General features: G+C 46.7%; 1 protein-coding gene across 1 annotated transcript in view; it reads right to left on the minus strand.

The window, feature by feature from the left end:
* Positions 1 to 739: 739 nt before the first annotated feature.
* The window catches only part of MYO10 (myosin X), a 203,966-nt gene continuing 180,422 nt past the window's right edge, over positions 740 to 24,283 (minus strand). The window contains exons 27-41 of the mRNA XM_070411924.1: positions 23,858 to 24,101; positions 19,992 to 20,087; positions 17,356 to 17,449; positions 16,584 to 16,639; positions 15,020 to 15,162; positions 14,595 to 14,789; positions 13,450 to 13,607; positions 10,674 to 10,797; positions 9,682 to 9,979; positions 8,464 to 8,671; positions 7,450 to 7,586; positions 6,467 to 6,587; positions 5,440 to 5,892; positions 3,855 to 4,046; positions 740 to 2,444 (exon numbers count right to left, since the gene is read on the minus strand). Coding sequence (XP_070268025.1) covers positions 2,343 to 2,444; positions 3,855 to 4,046; positions 5,440 to 5,892; positions 6,467 to 6,587; positions 7,450 to 7,586; positions 8,464 to 8,671; positions 9,682 to 9,979; positions 10,674 to 10,797; positions 13,450 to 13,607; positions 14,595 to 14,789; positions 15,020 to 15,162; positions 16,584 to 16,639; positions 17,356 to 17,449; positions 19,992 to 20,087; positions 23,858 to 24,101 — 2,621 coding nt within the window. The 3' untranslated portion in view covers positions 740 to 2,342. The remainder of the gene's footprint in view (positions 2,445 to 3,854; positions 4,047 to 5,439; positions 5,893 to 6,466; positions 6,588 to 7,449; positions 7,587 to 8,463; positions 8,672 to 9,681; positions 9,980 to 10,673; positions 10,798 to 13,449; positions 13,608 to 14,594; positions 14,790 to 15,019; positions 15,163 to 16,583; positions 16,640 to 17,355; positions 17,450 to 19,991; positions 20,088 to 23,857; positions 24,102 to 24,283) is intronic.

Genomic DNA, 24,283 nt, shown 5'->3' on the forward strand with positions numbered 1-24,283 from the left:
TGAGTACAGACACCGGGTTTCACCAGGAGACATCAGTTACCATCCTCACTGCTGGGCAGCTAATACCCCAGTTTGAGGGGTGCTGATAAAGTAAGGATGAAATGAGTGTGTGTGCTGTTGAGTCAGTCAGTTTGGCTGAAGTAGGAGGGAGGTGGAGTGGCAGGAAACCAGGGTCGAGGCAGACAGGGCAAAACACAGGGTACTGTAGTACAGATTGCCGTTTTGGGGAGAGAGTAATAGGTTTGAGTAGGAGAGGCATATATTTGGATTTGTGTTTTATAAAGATCCCTTTGGGCGTCTGGTCTATGGAGAATAGCATTTATGGGGGGCTGAGGGGCACAAAGGTGGAATCATGTGAGATCCATGAAGATGCTACTTGGGGCCAGGGCAGCATGGCCCTGACTCCTGCTGCATGCCATCTCCACCTCCACACCTGTGCCTGTCCTCCTTCGGGGCCCTCCTTCTCCTTTGCCATATTGCCAGACCAGCTCAAGGTCCACCGCCCTTCACCTGTGATTTCCTCGAACCCTGCTTTTACCTTCTCAGCTTTCTTGGAGTCATGCTCCGTGCCTACAAGAGCAGTCGAGACATCTACACGTCTGTTTTCAGACCAGTGACCAAGGGCATGAAACACACAGCTGAGGCACCCTGAAGCCCAAAGCCTCAAACCCCAAACCAATAAAAAAACAAGATCCCACATGAATTGAGAGCCGCTCGGATAAAGAAAGCACACTGTACATTAGCTAATATCTTTTATTGTCAGACTTTCTTGCAGCCAACAAACGATGATTTCACTTTCACACGGCTGTCCGTGAGGGATAAGGCATTATTTTTTTCTTTGTGGGTAGACTTAGTTGGCCTAAGGCTTTACGACTTTTCCATATGAATATAAAAGTCCAAGACCAGATTATTTTTCTTCTGGTCACAAATGCTGATTTATTTACAGGCGCCTTTTCAGACCACCATTATAAACTTGAGATAAAATTTGTGTATTATAGTAAAGCCTCAGCATTTAATGTCAGGGTCCTTTAAAGAAGCGGTTCTCAACCTGTGGGTCGCGACCCCTTTGGGGGTCGAACGACCCTTTCACAGGGGTCGCCTAAGACCATCGGAAAACACATATATAATTACATATTGTTTTTGTGATTTATCACTATGCTTTAATTATGTTCAATTTGTAACAATGAAATTGGGGGTCACCACAACATGAGGAACTGTATTAAAGGGTTGAGGCATTAGGAAGGTTGAGAACCACTGCTTTAAAGACTTGCACACGTAGTTCACCTCTGGGGAGTACAGCACTTCTCCCAGTATTCCACGTGGTTATATGTGATCTACCCGGAGCCATATGAGCTAACTTTCAAAAAAACATTTTTTGACTTAAATCTTTTAGAAACTCAAGACTCCAAAAAGACTTCATATAGTTCTAAAAACAGCCCTAGAGCCAGCTGTTTAAGAGTGGTTTATAAATACAGTTATCTGCAGGCTGCATATCTGTTTATAACACAGCAGACACAGAATGCAGACTTTGCTACATGAATAACAAAACTGAGTCCAAATGCGGCTTTCGAAATACAGCAAAACGGGGGGAAATCTGGGATTCGGTCTGTTAATATCACCACCTTATAAAGTAACAATTGGAGACTATAACTCTGAACTATTAAAATATACAGACAGACTGTTTACACCATTGCACTTCCTTTTTCCCTTTGCTTTTAATACTCTTGAGACAATGATTAAAGTGATGGGTTTATGAACACATGCATGCACAAGCAAGCACATATACTTAAAAGATGAAACAAAGAAAAAAAAGTTAATACGCATCTTCCGGGAAGGCTGCCAGCAGCACTCCGACTAAAATACACTGTCCCCTTCTGCTCCCCGTCCCCCTCCCCACTCCCTCACCTTCCCTCAAAGTAGGGAAATCAGGCGGGGAGGTTAGTGCATAGTTGATGGATAAATGCCCCCCCACTTCCAGGCTTTGCCAGTCTCCCCAACAAGGCGGGGAGCATTCCCCTCAGTAGCACAGTGAAGGTCCGTGAGTGTTGCTCCACAAGTTAAGGCACTTCTGGCTGCTTTGGCGGCGGCGTGGGTATGTTTCCTCTCTCTTTGTTAAGGCATAAGTCATCTAAGAGTAGTAAAGCTTTGGAAATCGGGTTAAGGTTGACAGCTTCATACAGGATCACTGAAGTGGACGGGGCGAAAGGTCCCTCGGAGACACTTCCCTTCCGGAGGCTTCCAGAGGGCCTGGCAGCTCTGCCCTGGGCTTGGCACGCAGGGACCGGCCCAGACCAGAGGGGGGTATGTTCAGAGACTGAAGACACACGGACTCCTGCCTGGGTTCACCTGGAGCTGCCCTGGCTGCTGACGGAGCGCGAGGTGCTGTAGCGCTTCTTCACGATCATGCTGATGTAGGCTTTCATGAGCTTGGCCACGTCCACCACCTGCCCGGGAAGCAGATCGGCACAGGGTCACCAGTCTCTGCCGGGCCAGCGGGCCCAGCCCAACAACCACACGTCCTCCCAGGAAAAGCCACCACCAGCGTGCTGTGCAAATCCACAGCTCAAGTTTTGTATGTAGCCACAAGTTTACCTGCTTTTACCTATTCCTAGTCAGGGAGCAGGGGAACTGTGGCTTTTCCAAACAGTGTGCACCACCTGGTGGTTCTTGCAGGCAAAAACGACAATTTTGTTTAATGTGAAATCGTCGGACTTTGCACATTAAAAACAAACAAATAAACCTGATGATGCTAAAGTTGGTATCACCAGGGCTGGGCTTTCTCTACCTACTTAAAGTAAGGGTAAACGACAGAGCCCACAATCATGGCTGTGAAAGACTGCACTGTATAGTTCGAGTCAACGCCTCATGGTGCAACTGAGAAAACAGAACTGAGACTCCAAGGGACGGGCAGAGAGCGGCAGGCGGCCCGCTCTGCTCCATGCCTGTGCGAGCTCAAATTAGCTCCTCCCTCCCCTTTGGCCCATCGCTTCTCATGGCTGGCCTGGATCCCTGCTAAGACATCCTCACTGGCTTCCACTTCCCGGTTCTCTCTTTCCTGCCAACCAATCCCATCCCACATCACTGCTTGTCATCGCTGTCCTTACTTCAAGCACAAAGACCTCAGCGCAGTTCCCCGCTGTCCACTGGAGTCGACCAAACCCTGCAGCCTGGCACCCAAGACACTCTAGGCAACAGCCCCCCACCTCTCTCCATCTCAGTCGGCCTCATCTAGCTCCTGCATCACATCCTTGGCCTGACTGCTCCTTCAAGCCCCTCCTCTTCAGCACTTAACAGCCAGACTGGCAGCGGAGATTCATCTCCATTCCCTGCCTCCGCTCGTAGGCAGCTCCCTATGTGGAGACTTCAACAGGCTTCTTGTATCATTATTATTACAGTGTAAGCTTTGGAGCGGACAGCACACATATTTCAGGCATTTTTGATGACTGTGAGCCAGAATTAGCTCTGCCCAGGATGGCCACATCCCTGCCTTGCTCCTGCTCTGTGGACACCACAGAGCCGAGTGTTACTGCTATTACTCGCTGCCATCAGCATCCACTAATCTTCACAAGACTATCGCCAAATGATGTTTTTCTTCTTGAACATCTGTATCATTTCTCTCTCTCTTCCTTTCCTCCCTGATACAAGGGAACCAGGTTTCTCTGTTGCAGAGGTATACAGAAGAAATTTGGGATTATCAGATTTCAGCCTGGGAGGAACCTGAAGCTGGGTAGGGACCGTCACACTGTGCTTTCCCATGCCTTAGTGAGAAATACTCAAATAAAACTATTTCTCAAAGGCATCAGGAAATGGCGGATTGTTTTTCTATTTTTTCAAGGCCATCGTTTGCCTCTTACCTCGCTGGTTTCAAAGAGCAGCTCCCGCTCATCCACCACGATCTTGTACGTGTTGGCCAGGGGGGCCCCAAAAGAGAGGATGTGTTCATACTGGAAGACTTCTAAGGGTCTCCCCTCCCCACGCTTGTAGACGGAGACAGCGTCTGCGCTGACGCCCAACCACAGGTCCTGGGGGAAGCCGCCTTCCTTGCACTGGGGACAAGAGTCAGTGTTAAGGTTAGATCAGGAAGCAATTAGAAGCACAGCACCCAGAAAACAAGACAGGCTTTCAGGCAGCCTCTGCACAGAATGCTGAACACAGGCAATGCCCAGTTAGGCCAGGGAACGGAAACACGAGAAATGGCATCTCTCTGACAAAGTCTAGGACCACAGAGGGACATTCTTTAAATCACTCTGTGCTGAACAGTTTTGGCTCCTTGTGAACAACACATGTCTTGACAGGGAGCAGCAGTGGCCTGCTGTGCTGCAGTGGCCGATCTCACTGGGTAATGACAGACTTTCCCACAGGGATCAGGGGAGGAAAATGGAGCCCCAGTGTAGGGAAAACAACAGGGGCTGATCCGAACCAGTACAGTGACACCAGCACACACACGAGTGACACCAAGAGGAGCCACTTGGACAAAGGACCTGATTTATACTCAAAAACCAACATAATCCAATCAACCAACCAACCAACCAACCAACCAACCAAACCAAAGACAGCATCCCATGAAAAGCCATGAAGGGATCTTGAAATATAAAATCAATCTTTAGATGTTTACACTCTCACTTACAGGTTATCAGATAACATCCTGAATTGTGGTAAGAAAAATGGAAGCCCATCTGGACCCAGGACTGGTAAGCTTATGTTAAGGGACAGACAGTAAATATTTCAGGCTTATTGGCCACATGGTCTCTCCCACAGCCACTCAGTTCTGCCACTTTAATGTGAAAGTGGCCAAAGATATATAAAGGAATGAGCATGGCTGTGTTCCCATAAAACTTTATTTAAAAAAAGAAAAAGAGGCAGGCATGGTTTGGCCCTCAGGTTGCAGTTGGCCAAGCCTGGATCTAAACCATCAGTAAGGTGTTTTTGTTTTTTTTTTAAATAAATGGTCTACTTTAACAAAAGAGAAAAATTCAATGGCTGGATTCCAATTATGAAACAGAAATTCTTCCCTAAAAATAGTCATGGGGAAAAAATAAAAAAGGTAAAATAATCCAAGTCTATCCAAAGTTTTGAATACATAGTTCTATTTTTTTTTTTTTTTAGATTTTACAATGCATTTCTACCAGCACTTTTTATTGGATCTGTAGCTTCCATAAGAAAGAAGTTATTTCAGAATAGGTGACATCTTAATTTTTCACTCACTCCTATTATTAAAAAAGCATTTACTATAAAGAAGAAAAAAAAAACCTTTAGTGGGTGGGTGTGTTAAGGGTAAAATTTGGGGGCTCTAAGGAAAGAGGGTAAAAGGGAGCAGTGTTGCGACCCATCCTCCCTCCGTGCGCACTTGGCCATGGGCACACTGATCTATGTCCCCGGACACAGCCTGGTCCCTGGAGCAGCCACTGCCCACGCACCCGCCCAACAGCCGGCTCTCACCTCCACGTCAAAGAGCGTGGACCCGTAGCCAGGCCACTCCTTGATCACGGCCATGTACTTGGCCATGGCCTGCTCCTGGCTCATCCCCTGAAACTTCTTCCACTTGTCAATGATGCTGGCGCGAGCAGCGGAGACCTCCTCCTTGATCCACATGTCCAGCATCTGCTCCTCCTCCGCCTTCTGCCGGACCACGGCGCCCGTGCCCGTGCGGAAGCTCCGCCTGAGCGTGCCCTCCAGGAAGCTGGTCCGCCGCTGCCGCTCACACGGGGCGCAGCTTTTGGTGGCCTGGCTGATGCGGGCCTTGAGCCTCTGCAGGGAGTACACCTCCTCGAGGGGCGGGACGGCACTGTGCAGCGAGTAGTCCCCCTGCAGGTACTGCAGCCGCAGGGCCGCCAGCACCTGGAGGTTTTCTTCGGGGGCCGGGTAGTGGCCGTGGATGACGGCTTCGTGGGCCTGAAAGGAGCGGTCACAGCGTTAGGGGCAGACATGGGATGCCCGCCTGGCTCACGAAGCCGTCAATGACAATGGTACCCTGACCCTGCTTCGCTGCTTCCCTAGCACGGATACCATCTAACACGTGTATTTTATTCCTGATGGTCTCTCAGCCCAACTAGAACAGCTCCTGGCCCAGGAGTTCAACTAAAATGGGCATAAGTTTCATCTACAAGCAGCCGACTCTGTCCATGGAAGTTGACTACCACGTTGAATTTCTAAGGATTAGCAGTTAATTTACAAAGGTAGTAGTAATGGGTTTCACCCCTGCCCTCTGACAAAGGAATCTGCGTCTTAAAGTTCCTTTTAGCCTGGCCAGTGGTTGAGCATGGAACAATGAACCAGAAGGTCCCGGTTCAATTTACCAGTCAGGGCACATGCCTGGGTTGTGGGCTGGATCCCCAGTAGGGGGCGTGCAGGAGGCAGCCCATTGATGATTCTCTCTCATCATTGATGTTTTTGTTTTTCTCTCTCTCTCCTTCTCCCTTCCTCTCCGAAATCAATAAAAAATATATTTTAAAAAAAGTTCCTTTACCTGTTCAAACATAAACGCGAATTCCACGCTGTCTTTTGGCACATTGTCTGTGTCCAGGAAGCAGTAAAGCTTGAAGTAGAATTTCCAGGGCAGGTCGCCCACCTCGGAGGTGGCAGCCAGCCTACAGACAGAAGTCAAGAGAGACTCAGGAAGCAAAACGAGAGGCAGGCTTGGTGACCCACCGGGGGCTGACTGTACACGGATGGCTTATTCTCTGTAAGGATGCAGAGGTCCTGTCCATGCTCAGATAACCGAGTGGGCAGATGAGGATGGAGAGAGTGAGAAAACAATAATAGAGAAGCTTATCAGAAACCCTCGTGATTTCTACTGAACCAGAGCTGGAAGCCATGCTTTCATCCGGGTCTCGCTTTAACAGAGCAAACAGGCAGTCTTCAACTAAACTGTGCTAACAAGTATTTTCCGAGTGCCCCGGTCTAGTTAGTGCTAGCTAAGCATTATGCTGAATCCACAGAAAGGAAAGAAACCAAGGCGATTTCTTCATTCCCAACCCTCAAATAAACTACAACATTTATAAAAACTGACATGAATATTATAGAGGCTGTGTTCATATGGAACAGGAATATTCTTTTCTGCCATTAAAGGGATAGAAGAGGCACAGATCAAAATTAGAGTTCCAAGAGAGACATAGAGAGTTCTAAGTTGGCTTGCATCTACTGGCCCCGTTTCACAGCTAATGCACAAGTGAAAACCTACGAGTCAGGAATCGCAAGGCAATGAGTAAAAGGGGACAGGAGGGATGGGGCAAAGGAACAATGACAAACTGAACCATCTCTCAGACAGTGGCTTTATCTAGGAATCAAAAAATCAGCCTGCAGAGATGAAAAGCCAAGTAAGCTTCAACACAGATAAAATCAAACAAACTCCAGTGCACACTGAGGCTGGAAATGGAACTTCAAGTCCCCCACTCTTGTTCTTAGTTGCTTTTAGTTACTCGGCTGGCACTTCAGGGAGAAGGAACTTACTTTTCAAACTTTGCTAGCACATCGGCTACGATGGTCCGGCTCTCGATGGCCTTGTCGACGTGTCCGTTGGACTCGAACAGGGCAAACATGTTCCTGCTGTCCTCCATGGCCAGGCCTCTGATCAGCTTCTCCACCACCTGCAAGACACGCCCGAGGCCATCAGCACCCAGAGCTGTGCTTCTAGAATGTGCCTTCCTGGGAACTCGGAGGGAGCTGCCAGCAAAACCTAGGGTCCAAAGAGCCCCCCAAAACTGTCCTGTGTGCCCACCCAGAATTCCAAAGGTGCTGTTTCTCTTGAAACCAGTTTTATTAGCTCTTTCTTGGCAAAAAGAACACAGGTAGGGGCAGATGTTGGGCCAATGTCTTACAAACCCACACAAGGAGGAAAAGCGCATGAAAACGGAAGCCCTGTGCTTCAAAAACTCCGAGAGAGAGAGTGCACGTGGTCTTGGCCCCCAGCATGTTGTCAGTTTGACTCAAATAAATTCTTATAAAAATTAAAAAAAAAAAACACAAAAAAACCTGCAAGACACAACAGTGACTTCCACCGATGTATCTTGTACACAAGATGATTTTTGGCTTTACTTAAATGTTAAAGGAGAGACAAGAAAACGGAAAACAATGAAAAGGTGTTCACCTGAGTGAACATTCTAGATATTCGTGTGGAAATATCAACACCTCATTGCAGAAGTGTGATACCCTCGCCACAGTGGACAGCCCGAGTCAGGGCTGCAATCCCTACAAGACACTCCACTGCTTGTAAGGTCAACAGGACTGGGATTGTCTCAGATCCACTGGCACTCTGATTTGGTGTCTCTACTCATCTTCAGTACCTATTTTTATCTCTTTACACTGTGGTTGGTTGCAAGTTACGTTTGTTCCCGTGTTTACTGAGCAGCTGCACTATGCAAATCACAACTTGGCACGACAGTGGATCTGACTGTGCACCACTTTCCTGACTCGAGCAAGTCGGCATCAGGCATCACACGGGGTGCGAGGCGGGGCGGCCCTCACCTCCCCGGCGGTGGTGTGGGAGTTAATGGTGATCTTGCAGGAGCCCCCGCCGTGGCAGTACACCATGGACGTCATCTCCTGCCTGTGGATCAGAGCTTCTATTTCATCGCGGGAAGGCACAAACTCTCTGCACTTGGTTTTCTTAAGAGATTCGTAAACGAAGAGGGCGTATTTTTCCATCTCGGTTCCTGGAAACTGTTCCCGTATCCTAGGAGACAAGATTAACTGCCAGACTGGGGACGGCTGGGCTGCTGGCAGCTGGGCTGCTTCGGGGTGGCGGGCAGGCACCTGGTGGAGAATGGAGCAAACACCAGCCACTTCCCAGCAGGGGCCCAGCACAGCCTGTGTAGGTTCAGTTTAAATACAAACAACAACAACCCCAAAAGCCAGTGTTTGCCTGGAAGCACCTTCCACCTCTGCAGGGCTGTTGCACTTGAGAGTCCTGCCTTGGGCTGTCCTGTGAAAACGGTTTTCCACAGTTAATCAGAATCGAAACCAGGCTGTTTCTACCAGTGTTTCATCCGGAACGAGTACCCAAGTCTGGGGGGCTTTCTATCTCTATATGGCTGCAGTAATTAAGTATATCCAATGTCCTCTGACACATTGGAAACTACACTGAAGTGGCCTGGTCCCTGACGCAGCCTTTGTGGCTTAGAGAGACGAATTCTACCTGTGCTCCCTCTGAGCTCACGTCAGCAACCCACCAGTCTGACCCAGAGTCCCTGACCCACTAGGTGGGGGTCCTCTGGATCCGAACCACAGTCCATCACACCGTGAACAGCTCCGCCCAGGCCGTCTCACACCTTTTCCTCATTAAAAATCATTTTTAAATGTTTAAATTATAGTGCACATCAATATTTTATTCATTTCAGGAGTACAGCTTAGTAGTTAGACATTTATATACCTTATAAAGTGATCCCTCCTCCCCTCGTAGGTCCAGTACCCACCTGATACCATTTATAATTATCACAATATTAGTGACTATATTTCCTAGGTTGTACTTTACATCCCCTGACTACTGTATAGCTACCAATCTGTACTTCTCAATCCCTTCACCTTTGTCACCCAGCGCCCACCCCCCCCCACCCCCCCCCCCCTTCTGGCAACCGTCGGTTTGTTCTGTGTCTATGCCCCGTCTCTGCTTTGTTTGCTTGTTCATTTTGTTTTTCGGATCCCACACACCAGTGAAATGCTACAGTACCTATCTTCAGCTCATACCTTTTCAGGTGGAACTTGAGGTACTTGAGGATGCCCCGGCTGGGCAGGAAGGCGCAGCTCAGGCACGTCAGGATCTGCCAGCTGCACAGGTTGCCGGCGCTGCCCGGGTGCGGCACCTTGTTGGTCTGCTTGATGAGCTGGCAGTACAGCTCGTCGCGCAGCGGGCGCAGGTCGTGCCCCGTCTGGAGGATGCCCTGGATGATGGGAATGGGGTCGGACATGGACTCCAGCTGCTGCAGGGAGTTGAAGATCTTGATGGCTTCATCCTGCAGGGTGGTGTAGCCTTTGTCCTTGAGCACTGGGGAAAGCAAACCAACAGGAGTCACGCCAGGGGGTCCAAGAAGGACGACATGAGCAGCAGATGAGAAGAAGGAGCGGGGACAGACGGCTACGTCATGACGCAGTGCTCACTAGAGTCTCTGTACCTTTGAATCGGCTGGAAAAAGCTGTTAAAACACAGAAGGGTGCCCTGGCTGGGTGGCTCAGTTAGTTGGAGCATCGTCCTGTACATGGGTTCGTTCGACCCAGGTTGCAGGTCGATCCCTGGTTGGGGCATGTGCAGGAGGCAAATGATCAATGTCTCTCTCTCTCTCTCTCTCTCTCTCTCCCCCCCCCCCTTCTCTAAAATCAATAATAATAAAAACTACGGGGACAAGTTATGTTCTGTAAGTCATAACTATTTATGAATTATATAACTACATAACTGTCTTGTTATGTAATTCAATTATTTTATTGTACAACATTCTTACTTAAAAAAGTTGGTCTGTTGCCAACTGGTTCCATAATCGGAACGAAGACTGTAGCATCCGTTCTTGGTGATATTAAGGTGACTGAGTGCGTGGATGGGAGTGCTGGCATTTTCTGATTCCTTTAAAGTTCTTCCTTCTAGTACAACAGTCCTCGCACCACTACAACCATGGGATGCTGATGCAGCGAAAGAGTTAATGGGGAAAGCAGGACCAGTGCCTGGAGTGGGTGGCCCGGGGACTCACGGTTGAGGTTGATGTCTCCGTAGGGCAGGGGCAGCAGCGGGGAGTGCAGCGGGTGGTGGGTGTGCCGGAGGATGGGGTTCCGCTTGTAAATCTGCTCTACGACGTCCGAGTTCAGGCAGTTCTCCTGGAAAACAAAGCAAGCCCAAAACATTATCGCATCTGTGTTCTCCTACACACCAATGTGTTTCCAAAGTCTACACTGTCCACCACACCCAGGGTGGTGGTGGAAACCCAGCTTTAGTAACTGGAAGCCCGAAGAGACCCCAGTCTGTGTCTGCAGACAAGCCACAACCACTAGTTGCCTTACATCGCTCTTTCTCTTCGTTTCATACGCATATACGCTCCCATGTTATTTAAAAGATTCCCCCTGAAATGATGCAGACTTAAAACATAAATTTAAAGTTCTCTTGCTAATTATTTAGCTGTCGCTTAGCCAAACCATGTACCTTGACCTATAATTCATTTTAAAATGCATGTTGCTAGTTCTTTAATTTGTCTTTTGCACTCTCTCTCTACCTGAAAGCTACAGGAGTAGCAAGACTGTCTTTCCATGTGCCTGCCTTCTCTCTCACTCCTGAAATTTAAGAGATCTGCTCACAGAAATTCATCATGTATTTATGCTCCTAAAATGTCCATATGGGATGCGAAACAGCCAGTCACTTTTATGACTTTAAATACACAGAAGAGTTGGAGGGGAGCCAATGAGTCGCTCTACCCTGGTAATTCCATTTCCACTATGAAACTTTGTCAGTAACACCCGATTAAAAGTAGGAAAAACTTTACTTAAAGTGGTATGGACTTAATTAGAGCAGCTTGTCTAGTTTGTTGAAAAGCACAGTTTCACATTTGGAAAATTCTAGTACTCTTTGAATGCCTGATTTCAAATTAATTAAGAGACTGGATGACTAGCCAAAGCCGGTTTGGCTCAGTGGATAGAGCGTCGGCCTGCAGACTGAAGGGTCCCAGGTTCGATTCCGGTCAAGGGCATGTAACTGGGTTGCGGGCACATCCCCAGTAGGGGGTGTGCAAGAGGCAGCTGATCGATGTTTCTCTCTCATCGATGTTTCTAACTTTCTATCTCTCTCCCTTCCTCTCTGTAAAAAATAAATAAAATATATTAAAAAAAAAAAAAAAAAAAAAGAGACTGGAAGACTAGATAAAGCTTGGAAGAGAAAGTTCAGCTGATATGTGCATTTTTTTACTCCGATCTAAAAGACAGCTTCAAAAAAAAAAATTTAAGGCTAGAAATAAAGTTATTAGTATCCCGCATCCTGGGCTCCACAGAAAGCTTTGCAGAGTCTTGGATAATAACACAATCGGTGGAATTTAGCTTCCAACACCCAGGAAACAGATAACTTTGATACCAAGAGGCTGACTTGAATTTGGTGGGTCATTAACATACTACTAATATGAGACCCTTTTCCACGTGTGCAAAGGCTGAGTTTGCCTCCTCCATCCAATGTGCTAACTTCCTTGTTTTCAAAATCCTCACTTGCGGACATGCTTAGAGAGAAGAAGGGGGAGAGAGAGAGAAACATCATTGATGTGAGAGAGAAACATCGACTGGTTGCCTTCCATACGTGCTCTGACCGGGGATTGAAATTGCAACCCAGTTATGTGCCCTGACCCAGAATCAAACCAGCAACCTTTTGGTGCACCGCATGAAGCTCAACCGACTGAGCCACTCCAGCCGGGCCAGCTAATCAGTAAATAAATACCCATCTCACTATTATTTTAGAATCAGCTCCAGCTCTTTCCTTCGTGTTGGGAATTTGTCTGCATGGACAACATGGAGGAACAGCAGTAAAAATAATTCTTTGACCTGTCTCTGCACCAGGGACCAGCTGGGTGAGCAATGCAACCTGAATACCCATGTCTGTCTCCCTCCCAGGATGAAGAGCACAGTAATCCTCATGCACGACGGCCATTTAATTGTGTGTTCATTCATTCAACACACACTTACTGAGCAGCTCATCTTTACACACAGGAAATGGCAACTTAACACGATCACTGCTGGTCTGAGGACAGGAGCTTTTGTGAGTTTGGGGGCCCCTGGTACAGTCTCCAAGTTTTCTAGACCACCCCGGGCTCTCTGTGAATCCACCTGTGCGGTCTAGACCAGTGATGGCGAACCTTTTGAGCTCGGAGTGTCAGCATTTTGAAAAACCCTAACTTAACTCTGGTGCCGTGTCACATATAGAAATTTTTTGATATTTGCAACCATAGTAAAACAAAGATTTATATTTTTGATATTTATTTTATATATTTAAATGCCATTTAACAAAGAAAAATCAACCAAAAAAATGAGTTCGCGTGTCACCTCTGACACGCGTGTCATAGGTTCGCCATCACTGGTCTAGACACTGTACATAGTTAAGAGAAGAATTATCGTGTTACTCCTAGAAGGTCCCCAACTCAGGGCTGAAGTTGCACCTTTGGCATAGCATGTCGTTCCCAATGCAATTCCCGCCACTGTGATGGGGAACCTAACTCTAAACCACAGACCACCGTCCCTCTGCCTAGAAGCCAGCAGTCAGGTCTGCCTGAGCAGCAACATCAAACATCCCGTAAAGATAAAATATTTTAGCATGAAATTTCGCCTAAAATCTCACATTTAGGTTCCTAAAGGCAGGGCTATGCAAACACAAAATTTACCAAGAGTTAGCTCTGATTATGGAATAAAAATGGAGCTTGACTAATGCTGATGCCTGGATGTCCTAAAGGTGACAACCTGGGAGCGACTCTGAACCACCGGGTGGGCTCGGGTCCACCCTACCTTGATGTCCTGAATCAGCTGCTGGGTGGGCGTGTCGATGGGGGCCTTGGTGTCCGTCACATTCTGAATGGCGCTGGACCACCGGGTGGCCTCATTGAGCAGCTTCGTGTAGAGGCGATAGCAGTGCTTGCGTCCGTACACGGTGACGTTCCAGTAGCCTGTAACAGACGCATCGCACACACATCAGCGCTGACCTCTGCGGCCAAGGCCACGCTCCTGCATCAGGGTCCCAGGAGTCCAGCCTACATCATCTCCACCTGAGCCCCTTTAATTGCTTAATTCAATAACCACTTATGAACTCGGACAGGTGCCTGGCCCTGCACTGGGTGCCTAGGTATCCAAAAGACAGGAGGAGTTCACAGTGAGAGAGGAAGACAAACATAAACTAATAAACCCAGAATTAAATGTGCAAATTGTAACATTTGATCTGGATGAAAAATCCATAAACTAAGCCCCTTTCACGGCTCTGTGAACAGAGAGAAAACTGCCCAAAGCTTTCTCCTTCTCCCTCCCTGTTCTCCTCTCCCTTCTCAGACTCTCCCCTGAAGACACCTGTGCTAATAAGTAAGCCGTTTCTGTGCTCAAAACAAGCTGTAACTTGGAATAGAGTAACTAACTAAAAACATATTGGTATTTCTTACATAGAATAGTTATATTTTTAAAGGAGCACAAAATCACAACTAGCAACAAAAATCAAAATAAGCCTAGAGCTATTTTGTATAATACTGAAAAGAAAAAAACTAAGCCTACCCTCTATTTTATTTGAGTTACATTCACTGGCAGAATTGCGTTCTGACTCTCGTGGCACAATGATAAAAACAACGAAACTCAAGCAAATAAAAAGAAAGCTTCCTGTAGGACCATCTTCATGGGCTTAACATGCTACTGTCCTTAGAAGACTCTTTCTGCAACTCCATCAATCAAGACCTCTTTACGATGGTTTAAATACTAACTGTTCACATACCTAAGCACAGACAGCCTCAGAAGATAAGTCAGCCAGAAAAGAGCTTCTTTTTGAGGAAAAAAAAAAAAGCACACGCTCTTGGTAGGAATCTCATTCCTTTGCCCCGAGCAGACCCAGAACTCTTAGGAGTTGATGCGTCTGGTTCAGGCCCCGCTTGCTGTGAGCACACGGCCCCAGTTACCTGTCTCTTTGAAAACCTTCTCGTCCGGGGGGACAACCGAGCAGAGGCTGTTGAGGACCAGGGTTCCCAGCTTCAGAGCATTCTTCTCCGAGCTCTTGTAGTAATCCAAGGAGTTGTGGGTGAGCACAAACCACCGCTTCTTCAGCTTCAGCGAAGACATCTTCGGGCTGTTCTTGACTTCTTTGTGCAACCACCCTGGAGAGCAAGAGGAGAGTGTAAATCGAGAGCTAGGAAGAGAAACGCCAAATACCAGGTAATCATCTGCACGATGCTAAAAGATGATTTGTTAGGAAGGACCATGATCATTTCTGTCTTATTTTTAGCCAGTAAATAACTGGGAAAAGCTGCTCAAATGGAAATACTGCAGACATCCATGCACGTGAAAGCAGGAGTCCGGGGAAAAGGAACGTGTCGCTGGCAGTCACCTCTCACGATGAACTCCTGGCCCTCCACCCGGGTGTCGCCCTTGGACCGCTGCAGCAGCGTGATCCAGTGGTGCATCTCCTCCGGCGTGTCGGCGTTGCAGTGCAGGACCCGGTTGGCCGTGATGATCACAAATGAGTTGGGCCTGAGCGACAGGGCGAGAAGGGAGCAAAGCCTCTTAGCTCGACGGTGAGCATCACCTCTGAGTGAACCAGGACCGAATACCTTTCTCCGGACTTATGGGTCAATGGGGACAGAAACGGCCGCGCTACTTGTATTTTACGGTAAGGACGGCAGGCCTTGCTCATTTCCGCAGGATTTATTTTATGCATCATTAACCTTTTCACTGGGAACGACACATTCTGAGGGCCCTGGAAGGGAACACATGTCTTCATGCAAAACTTTCCAGATGCAACTGGGTTCCGGGAAGGCTACCTAAGGTGACCGTGGGGGAAAATTTTGTTTTGATGCCTCTCCAAAGTAAATTTCTTCCTGCCTCTGGGTCCTGCCCTGCATAATATTTCTGTGGGTCGGTAATGAAATGTCAGACACCAGTACTAGAAGAAGATCAGTAAAAAGGTGCAAACGGAATATCTGATACACTTCATTATGCCGGGTACAAAAAGCCACTGGGCCCTGTTTTCAAAGCAATCTAACAAGGGCTCATTTCCCAGTCAGGGGTAACATAATAATGGGAATTTACTTTTTCCCCCTCAGCGCCTGGAGCCTCTCACAGATCCTTGCTCATACCAATTCCTCTATCTAACGTGTCAGCTAGTTACTGCCTGTCTTGCAAGTTCACTGTAGTTAAGTGGCAGCGAAAGTTCAAGGAAAAGTGAGGAAGATTAACAAGAGTGTAGCAGGCAGAAAAAGACAGGTGCTCCTCAGCAACAAAGATTTGTCTACAGTTGGGAAGGGAGAAAAGTGGGCATTTGAGGAGGAGAAAGCCGGAGCACAGATGGAAGTTCTAAGCATGGTTCATAGGCCCAGCCTGAGGGAGTGAAAGGGCTGGGAGCAGACAGACACTGATGAGGCAGGAATGCCACCATCAGAGTAAGAATGTGGGCTCTGGGTATTGACTGGCCTGACACACGTGTGGCAGGTTCCTCTCCCTCTCTGAAATCAATAAAAATATTAAAAAACAATCTTTTGAATTCATTATTAAGTTTAGGAAGGGGAGCTACACCCTTTCTGGAATTCTGTGCTAAAACACTGTTTTCCTACACAGGCATTTTCCCCCTGTATAAATCCTGAGTTTGTGCTGTTTCCAAATAAAGACTATTTCTCCTACATGTGTTTTTTATTGTTTTAATGGACTGTCTACATTAGGTTTTCACTATCTCCCCCAGCACTCCCAAAGAGACACGAAGAGGAAAACTTTCAGATGATGTAAAACTGGGTACCAGGAACGAAGACTGTGGATTGCTGAGGTTGACCCGGTGGGAACATGCGGCTTAGAGCATTCTCACAGCCCCATACAGAGGAAGGTGGCCCAGAAAAGCAGAGAGAGATGTGAGTGCATGCAGGTAACCAATTACTTGTGTTAAAAGTCACTTCTGAGCTCACCTGTCGGGGCTGTCAGAGGCGCACACAGAATCGATGAGCCCCACGTCCAGTGTGCCCTGGAACAGATGGAGCAGAAAGTAGAGAGCGTGAGAGAACCATTCAGGTACAGAGCTCTGTGCCTTAAGACCCCCAGATCACGACCCTCCAAGCAGGCCAGCAAAAGGCTCCTTTTTGTGTTAACTGCAACATGATAGTTACCTAAGGAAGGTATTTAGTGAATACAGACAGCTTCCAGGCTGATGATACAGGTCACTCATTAGAAAAATTATAAATTAATCTTTCTGTCTTTTTCTTAAAATGCCTTCAGCGAGGAGTGTCTACGAACTTCTTTCGATAATACAAGTGTTCTAATTTAGACTAAGACCTGTCACTAAATTTTACATTTATTCTGCTAAGAAACTTTGATGTTAAGTTTTTCTTATGAAAAGATAAGACTTTATTTCTAAAATAAGATTTCTATGGTTCTGTATATGTGTCTGGGACAGATGAAGACAGAATGCCATTCAAAATCCTCTAAGTCCTGGTAAGAAAAGTGTACTGTGCTCCCATGATTTGGTAAAAATTGGGATTTTTTTGTTTTGTTCTTTTAATGGTTTGTTACTACTTCTAATATATAATTTATTCTGTTCTTATGTATGATTTTTTAGCCAGAATATTCCTGTTTTAATCTTTAATTACTATACTGTTCCTTTAAAAATAAAGATTGCCTAGAAATTCCCAGCTCCCTCGCGTCCCTCAGGGCATCACTTCCACCCCACGGATGGTCACTCACCACGGCATTCTGCGGGTTTGCCTGCTCATCGTGCATCTCCCGGATCTCCTGGTCCGTGGACGCGTGGACCTGACTCAGCACGCTGAACCACTGGCTGTGGGAAGGAGAGAGCGGCTGTCAGCAGTGGCCAACCTTTGGATTTGCACACAGCAATGCCCTTATACATGGAGGAAAACGACCGGGCCTCCGATCAACGGTGCTGTTAACTTGCTTACACGTCGGGGCAAATGGGGTTTCCCACCACCAAGGAGCAAAGTTAAGAGAAGGAGCCAAAGTACCCGCCAGTCCCAGCTGTTGCAATTTCAAATCATTGGAAGGGCTTCCCTCCAAGTCCCACAGACCTTTATAGACATTTAACAACGACCATGAGTTCCTAGAGAAATTGGCAGGAAACGTGAAACCCTCTGTTCTACCCAGAACACTTCGTGAAAAATCCTGATTGAAGAGATTATTTAAAGCCTGGGAATATTCAAGTGCTTTTTCATTTTTGAAAAGTAAACTGAGAGGTGAGAAGGCCAGTAATGTAGGACCTTCTCAGAATGGGCACTTGAAGTCCAGTTTCCCTCCTCACCCACAGGATGGGGTTTCTAACCACCCGGAGGATTTCTACTAACGTGAAGAAAACCACAGGAGAGCTGGAAATAGAAAACGTTGCTTGAAGTTAAAAATGGACATTTATTTTGATCAGAGAACTCTCCTATCTTCATTTTGGAAGAGTTTTCTTGTTTCCACCAGAGTCAGATAATAAAGGAAAACATGTCAACCCCAGGAAAGTCAAGCAGAACAAAGGTTATGATGTAACTAGAAATTCAATACATGCTTAAGGAAAACGACCATGACTATCCCTCTGTCCGTCCATCTATCCAACGTTTATTAAGCAGCTACAAAATGTGAGCGGGACCAAACAGGAGAGACGCTAGGACGCCCTTCTCCTGTGGGGGGCAAATAGTACTGGAAATATCAGGGGACCCTCTGTAAAGTACATGACTGTCTAACCAGTATGCTGTACACCCGAAAGTAAGACAAAGTAATATTAAATGAAAACTGTAACTGAAAAAAGACAAAAGACATACATACATACTCCTACTATTAAGGCAAAGGAGAAAGTACTTAACATATGGATACTTAAGTAAAACAGTAGCACCTATGTGTAAAGACAAGCCATGTGAATTATTTATAGAAAAGCACTAAAATCTATCACCTGGGATTCTTGCAGAAGAAAAATGTGACCATGCACTTGAAAACACTCAACATATACAGACTCAACATATACAGACTCAACATATACAAGGAGACATGGAAACTTCCAAAATTAATTTGCTTCACTGACTCTGGTTAACCCAGAGGCAAGACTGCAGTCATCGTTTTATGTGGAAGCTCAAAAATATCCCAAATTCAACACTAAAAACACATACATGCAAGATGGAGGCCACAGGGATCTTTCTCTCTCTCTCTCTCTCTCTCTCTCTCTCTCACACACACACACACACACACGCATGCACACGCACACATCAAAGAAACAAAATCTGCCGAGTTTTCAATAAGTACAGAGTAACTTGGGCTCTGAAAGAAACTTTAAAAAATGTGTTCCACTGGTCAGGGGAAAAGTCCTTGGCTAAAATATTCCAAATGTTAAATTTAGCAGGTTCATCATGGCACAAAACAGACCGGGCAGCTGCCAAGTGCTGAGCCTGTAATCCAGCTGAAAGCTGTGGGCATTCCTTGGACCACAAACAAACAAACAAACAAAAAAAACAAAAAATCCCCCCACGCGTGGTCACGATGCATCCCAGACAGAATGATGGGCTACAACCCCAGGTTTGCTTGTTTTTCCAGTTTGTGTCCTAATCTGTGGATCTCGGCAGGGTTCCAGGTTGTCCCCGGGGGAAGAACTACTAGTATTTTCTTTGCCCTTCATGCCGCTCGCCATGGTGTTGTGTCAACACAGAAGCGTTCAAAGGGCAGGGCTGGTGATTTGTGAGCTGGAAAGGGAAGAATATTGGCTGAAGGATGTCACCCTCATAAACTGGAAGGTCTTCTCTGGCACTGCTCAGAGTGGATGACAGATCGCCAGCCTCACCCACAGACTTTAGAATACGGCCTGAAATACAGTAAATTCTCTACGTGTTAACTGTCTCTTCTATCTTACTGAATTCTTCCATATCAAGACTAAACACCTTCCAAATGACACTGCACTCTCATCTGTCTAAACAGCCAGTGGTTGATGCTCCTGCCTCTTCAATCCTTCAGCAAACACAAGCTGTTCCCTTTCAGAGCTCAGAAGCTCCGGGAGGGCAGGCTCTCAGCTGAGGGTAGCTGTGGGTACACAGGCTGCTGGTGACACTAAACACCTGAGCTGGGACGACAGGGGTCCGCAGGTGGCACTCAAAGCTGGGAATCCTGAACGGGGTGCTGTACGTGGACAGGTGTGCTCAGTGAAGAATTCCCCAGGGGATAAGCACAGCAGTCTCTTATGACTCAACAGTCCTTCACCCATCCTAACAGAAAAACGCCACTGAGAAATCAATCAGATCTTTTCAGAACCAGTGGGTAAGCAGTGATCTGGGTGATGCCCAGGTCTGCACAGGAGTGAGGAGGTAGTTACAGTGAGGTGGATGCCACAGTGCCCGCCTTACCTGGCATCTTCGGGGGACTCGGCGATCAGGTGGAAGGTCCTATCGGCCATAATGATATCAATCCCATTCTCTTTGCTAGTGTTATCGATGATCTCTCTGCAGGGGGAAAAAGTGCCAATAGCAAGTCAGGAACACAGAATTCTTAGCAATTAGTGAGAAAAGCAATTTCACCAAACTGATGACTGAGTTGGACACCTATTTAAGCCTCATGTGGCCTCTAGGGGGAGCCAGACTCCTCTTTCCTGCAGAGGGGCCCCTCTCTTCTCACACTGGCCTCACAAGGCCTGGCCCTACTCAGGCCCCAGATGGCTGGGGCAGCAACCTCACTCGGGCCTTCCCTTCCTGTGGTTCCTCTCACAACTCTTCAATGGAAGGACTCCCATAGGGGGCTGGGCTGGCCAGAGTTCTTTCCCAGTTCATCACAGCTTCCACTGCGGTTCGAGGCCTTGGCTGACACCTCTGCTGTACTCAACCTGACACAGCCCCATTGTTTCCATGGGGGACTTTGGGGCCAAGAGCAGGATTGAGGTGTCATCCCAACACTCCCTAAACAGCCCTAGAGGTTCCAAGTCGGTGGACGGGGCTAACAACATTCGGACAAAACACCAGCAGAGTAAGGATTGGCCCAGGGAGGGCAATATTTGAAGAGGGATCTTGGGGATAAAGCCAGCTCGCTTTGACAACTGGAATAGTACAACTATTCACAGTACAACATTCATTTTACATCTACAAAACTAAACAGTCAGACTGGATAGAAAAAAATAAGTGTATAACCTTATAGATAGAATCACTGAGATGAGATAAAATATTAAACAAGAAGATGAGTCTTTACAGAGTGGTCTGGGATGCCTCTTCCAAGTGGCAGGTGAGAGGTGAGCAGTGGGGAGGGACCAGCCAGGAGCCTGGAGCAGGATGATAATCCCCGAGCAAAGCTGTCCCGACAGGCCATCCTGGATTAGCCACTTTGCCTCCCAGGAACGCAGTCGGCAACCTCGAGTGCTGAGGGGGTAAGACTGTGGTCTCGCTACAAGGCCGTGGTCCTAAGTCCTGGGAAACATCAGAAAACACAGGCAGGGGCCCTCTGCGGGTGGGACCCTGGGCTTGCCTTTGTAGAAAGCTTCCTTGGAGATGGGGTAAGATGACGTTATCAAGACCACGGTCAACAAGAAATGTGGTCTGGAAACTACAGGATAAATGAGGCAGCATCTTCAATAATAGGTAGTAAGGGAAAGAAAGATGAAGGGGGAATTTATACATAAATGGACTTGAGAGATCTGTCTGAAAATTATAAGCCTTACTGGGATTTTAATATGAAGAAATAAACCAACCCAAACCATCAAGAACACTTCATTTATAAGACCACTGAGGAAATCTGAACAATGATTCAAGTTTAGATGATAAGGAGTGAATGTTATTTTTAAATGTTACAATAAGATCATGATTATATATTAAAAAGAGCCTTAATCTTCAAGTGTATACTAAAATATTTACAGAGGACATTACAGGATGTCAGGAACCTGCTTTACAGAATGCAGTTTGTAAGGGGAGCAGTGTGGGGTGGGGTTATGAACAAAACACTATGGCCATGGTGGGTAACTGCTAACAGCTGGGCAATGAGAGCATGGATTTCATTATATTCTTCTTCTGGCATGTGACTGGAGTTTTCTATAACAAAACATTTCAAAATAGGAAATAAAAAATCTTAATCTTAATAAAGAATCCTAATGTGGTGAAACCCTAACAACTCAGGCTCTTCCTCTAGCGCAGTGGTTCTCAACCTTCTGGGCTTTCAATACAGTTCCTCATGTTGTGACCCAACCATAAAATTATTTTTGTTGCTAGTTCATAACTGTAATGTTGTTACTGTTATGAATCGTAATGTAAATATCTGATATGCAGGATGGTCTTAGGCGACCCCTGTGAAAGGGTCATTCGACCACCAAAAGGGTCGCGATCCACAGGTTGAGAACCGCTGCTCTAGAGACTGACAGAAATGGCGAAGAGCTAACCTTTCCTCAAGTCTGAAACTTTTACAAATACCTGAGGAACAGGGCTTTATTAAGCAGCAGAGTGAGGTGAGAAAGGAACATACAACATAACATACAAAGTGTTAAAACCCAAGACCACGACCCACATGCTTCTCGCAGCTTCCTGGCATCAGTGCGCCCCCCTCCTACAGGGTGAATAAAGAGGAACATCCTGGCCTACAGGGCTGAGGGAAGACTGCATGAGGCAAAGAGCTGTGCCATCTGTGAAAACTCCTTGGGGGATTCAGGTTCAAACAGAGCATGGGCTCCTACAATGAACGCAGTCCAAAGGCAGCCGGAAAAGTCCAGCACTCTGCGGTCTGCATTTCATTATCTGTCTGTAAATACCCCCAACACTTTCCTCTTCTTGTTTAACTTTCCACTTTTTCATGAATCACTTTCTAAAGCTGATCAGGCTGGATGATTATTTTCAGGACTCATGACTTCAGGAGTTCATTGGATCTCTCTAAGCTTATATTACCAGTTTTCTAAATACATGAGGTTGCTCAAGTGGAGTATGGCCACAGGTTATGCTAAACAAGTTTTATGCTTAGCATCCAGTTTCCAGCTGCCCATAACTCCAACATTTTCTGAAAATCTTACTTTTTTTTTTTTTTTTTTACAAAGGGGATTTGGAAACACTGTATGTATGTATGTATTTATTGTTGTTAAATCCTCACCTCGAGGATATTTTTCCATTTATTTTTAGAGAGAGTGGAAGGGATGGGAGAGACAGAGAGAGACACACTGATATGAGAGACACATCGAATGGTGGCCTCCTGCACACGTCCTGACTAGGGCCAAGGATTGAGCCTGCAACCGAGGTAAGTGCCCTTGACAGGAAACGAACCTGAGACCCTTTAGTCCGTGGGCCAATGCTCTATCCACTGAGCCAAACCGGCTAGGGCAGAAAAACCTTACTTAATTTTTAACAAAAATAATAGGCGCGCAAATACTTTGCACCAAGAGGGCGACAGAGAAAGGGGTCTTCTTGGGTTCAAAGACCAGCTCTGTTTCGCTCATTGCTGAGAAAGAAGATGGTATATAGCCACCATGGGTAGAAGACAAATGCTTCATTTCAAAAACCACCTCATGTGGGGAAGGTCAGAAAGTACAAAAAAAAATGGGTGAGGATGGTCAAAAGTAAAAACTCTCTGTTATAAAATAAATAAGTTGAAGGAATGCAATGTACAGCATGGTGACTATTGTCAATAGCACATATTGCATATTTTGAAAGCTGTTAAGAAAGATCTTAAAAGTTTTTATCACAAGAAAAAAATATATAACTGTATGCTGATAATCATTTTGCAATATATACAAATACCAAATCTCTAGGTTGTATACCTGAAACTGATATAATGCTACATGTCAACTATATCTTTAAAAACAACACAGGACAAAAAAACCCCAAACACCTCCAGATTGGCAGTCAGCTTCCAATTCAGCAATCTGGCACAGCTGGGAGTGTACGAGAATTGAAAGTGGTATGTTGATCAATAAAAGGATGATAGAGATTCTCAGCCAATGGTTCAACCATGATCCCTGCAAACAACCAATCATGGCTCCAGTGGGCTAGTTACATGTCCAACCGGCATCTTACAAACGAGAGCCAAATGTTTGAATGTAACCACAGGAAGTGACCTGTTCACAGATGAAGTCCTTCCCCTCGTTTCCTCATCAAGCACGCCACTGAAGTGAATGGTTGGGATGCACTTGACCCCTACTACAGCCCCCTGCCTCGGCGAACTCACACCGGCTGGCTTTATAGGCACCAGCACAGATGATCTAGCCGCCCCAGAGCACCACCCACTGGGCCACATCCAAGGCTCATCAACCTACTTTGCCGTCCGGATTTCCACGGTGCCCTTGAGTTTCTCCTCGCTGTCGTTTTCAAAGTACATCAGCTTGGACTGGCGCAGGACAAACCAGCGCCTCTTCCAGTTCCTCCTGGACAGCGTGGAGGAGCCACCGCCTTTCTTGTGGAGCCAGCCTTGCTTGAGGGCCTCCTGCTTGGAGCGGAACCACAGGAAGGTCTCGTCCTTCAGGACACACCAGCGGCGTTTCCAGGAGTTCATTAGGCCACCTGTTCCCCCCAAGATCGGGTAGGGAGGGGTTTAAGAAAAGCCAATGAAATTGGATGACAATATGAGTTGGTCTTAAGGTTCGGCCTGTCCTTTATTTTGCCACACGTGACCTGCCCTCAGACACCCCTCAATGAAGGATGGTGGCATTGCTGGCTTGTTCAGGGGATGCTGGCTTGTTCAG

Source organism: Myotis yumanensis, unplaced genomic scaffold, assembly GCF_028538775.1.
Source record: "Myotis yumanensis isolate MYYU_CA2020_CCGP unplaced genomic scaffold, mMyoYum1.0.hap1 SCAF_4, whole genome shotgun sequence".
Classification (NCBI taxonomy): domain Eukaryota; kingdom Metazoa; phylum Chordata; class Mammalia; order Chiroptera; family Vespertilionidae; genus Myotis; species Myotis yumanensis.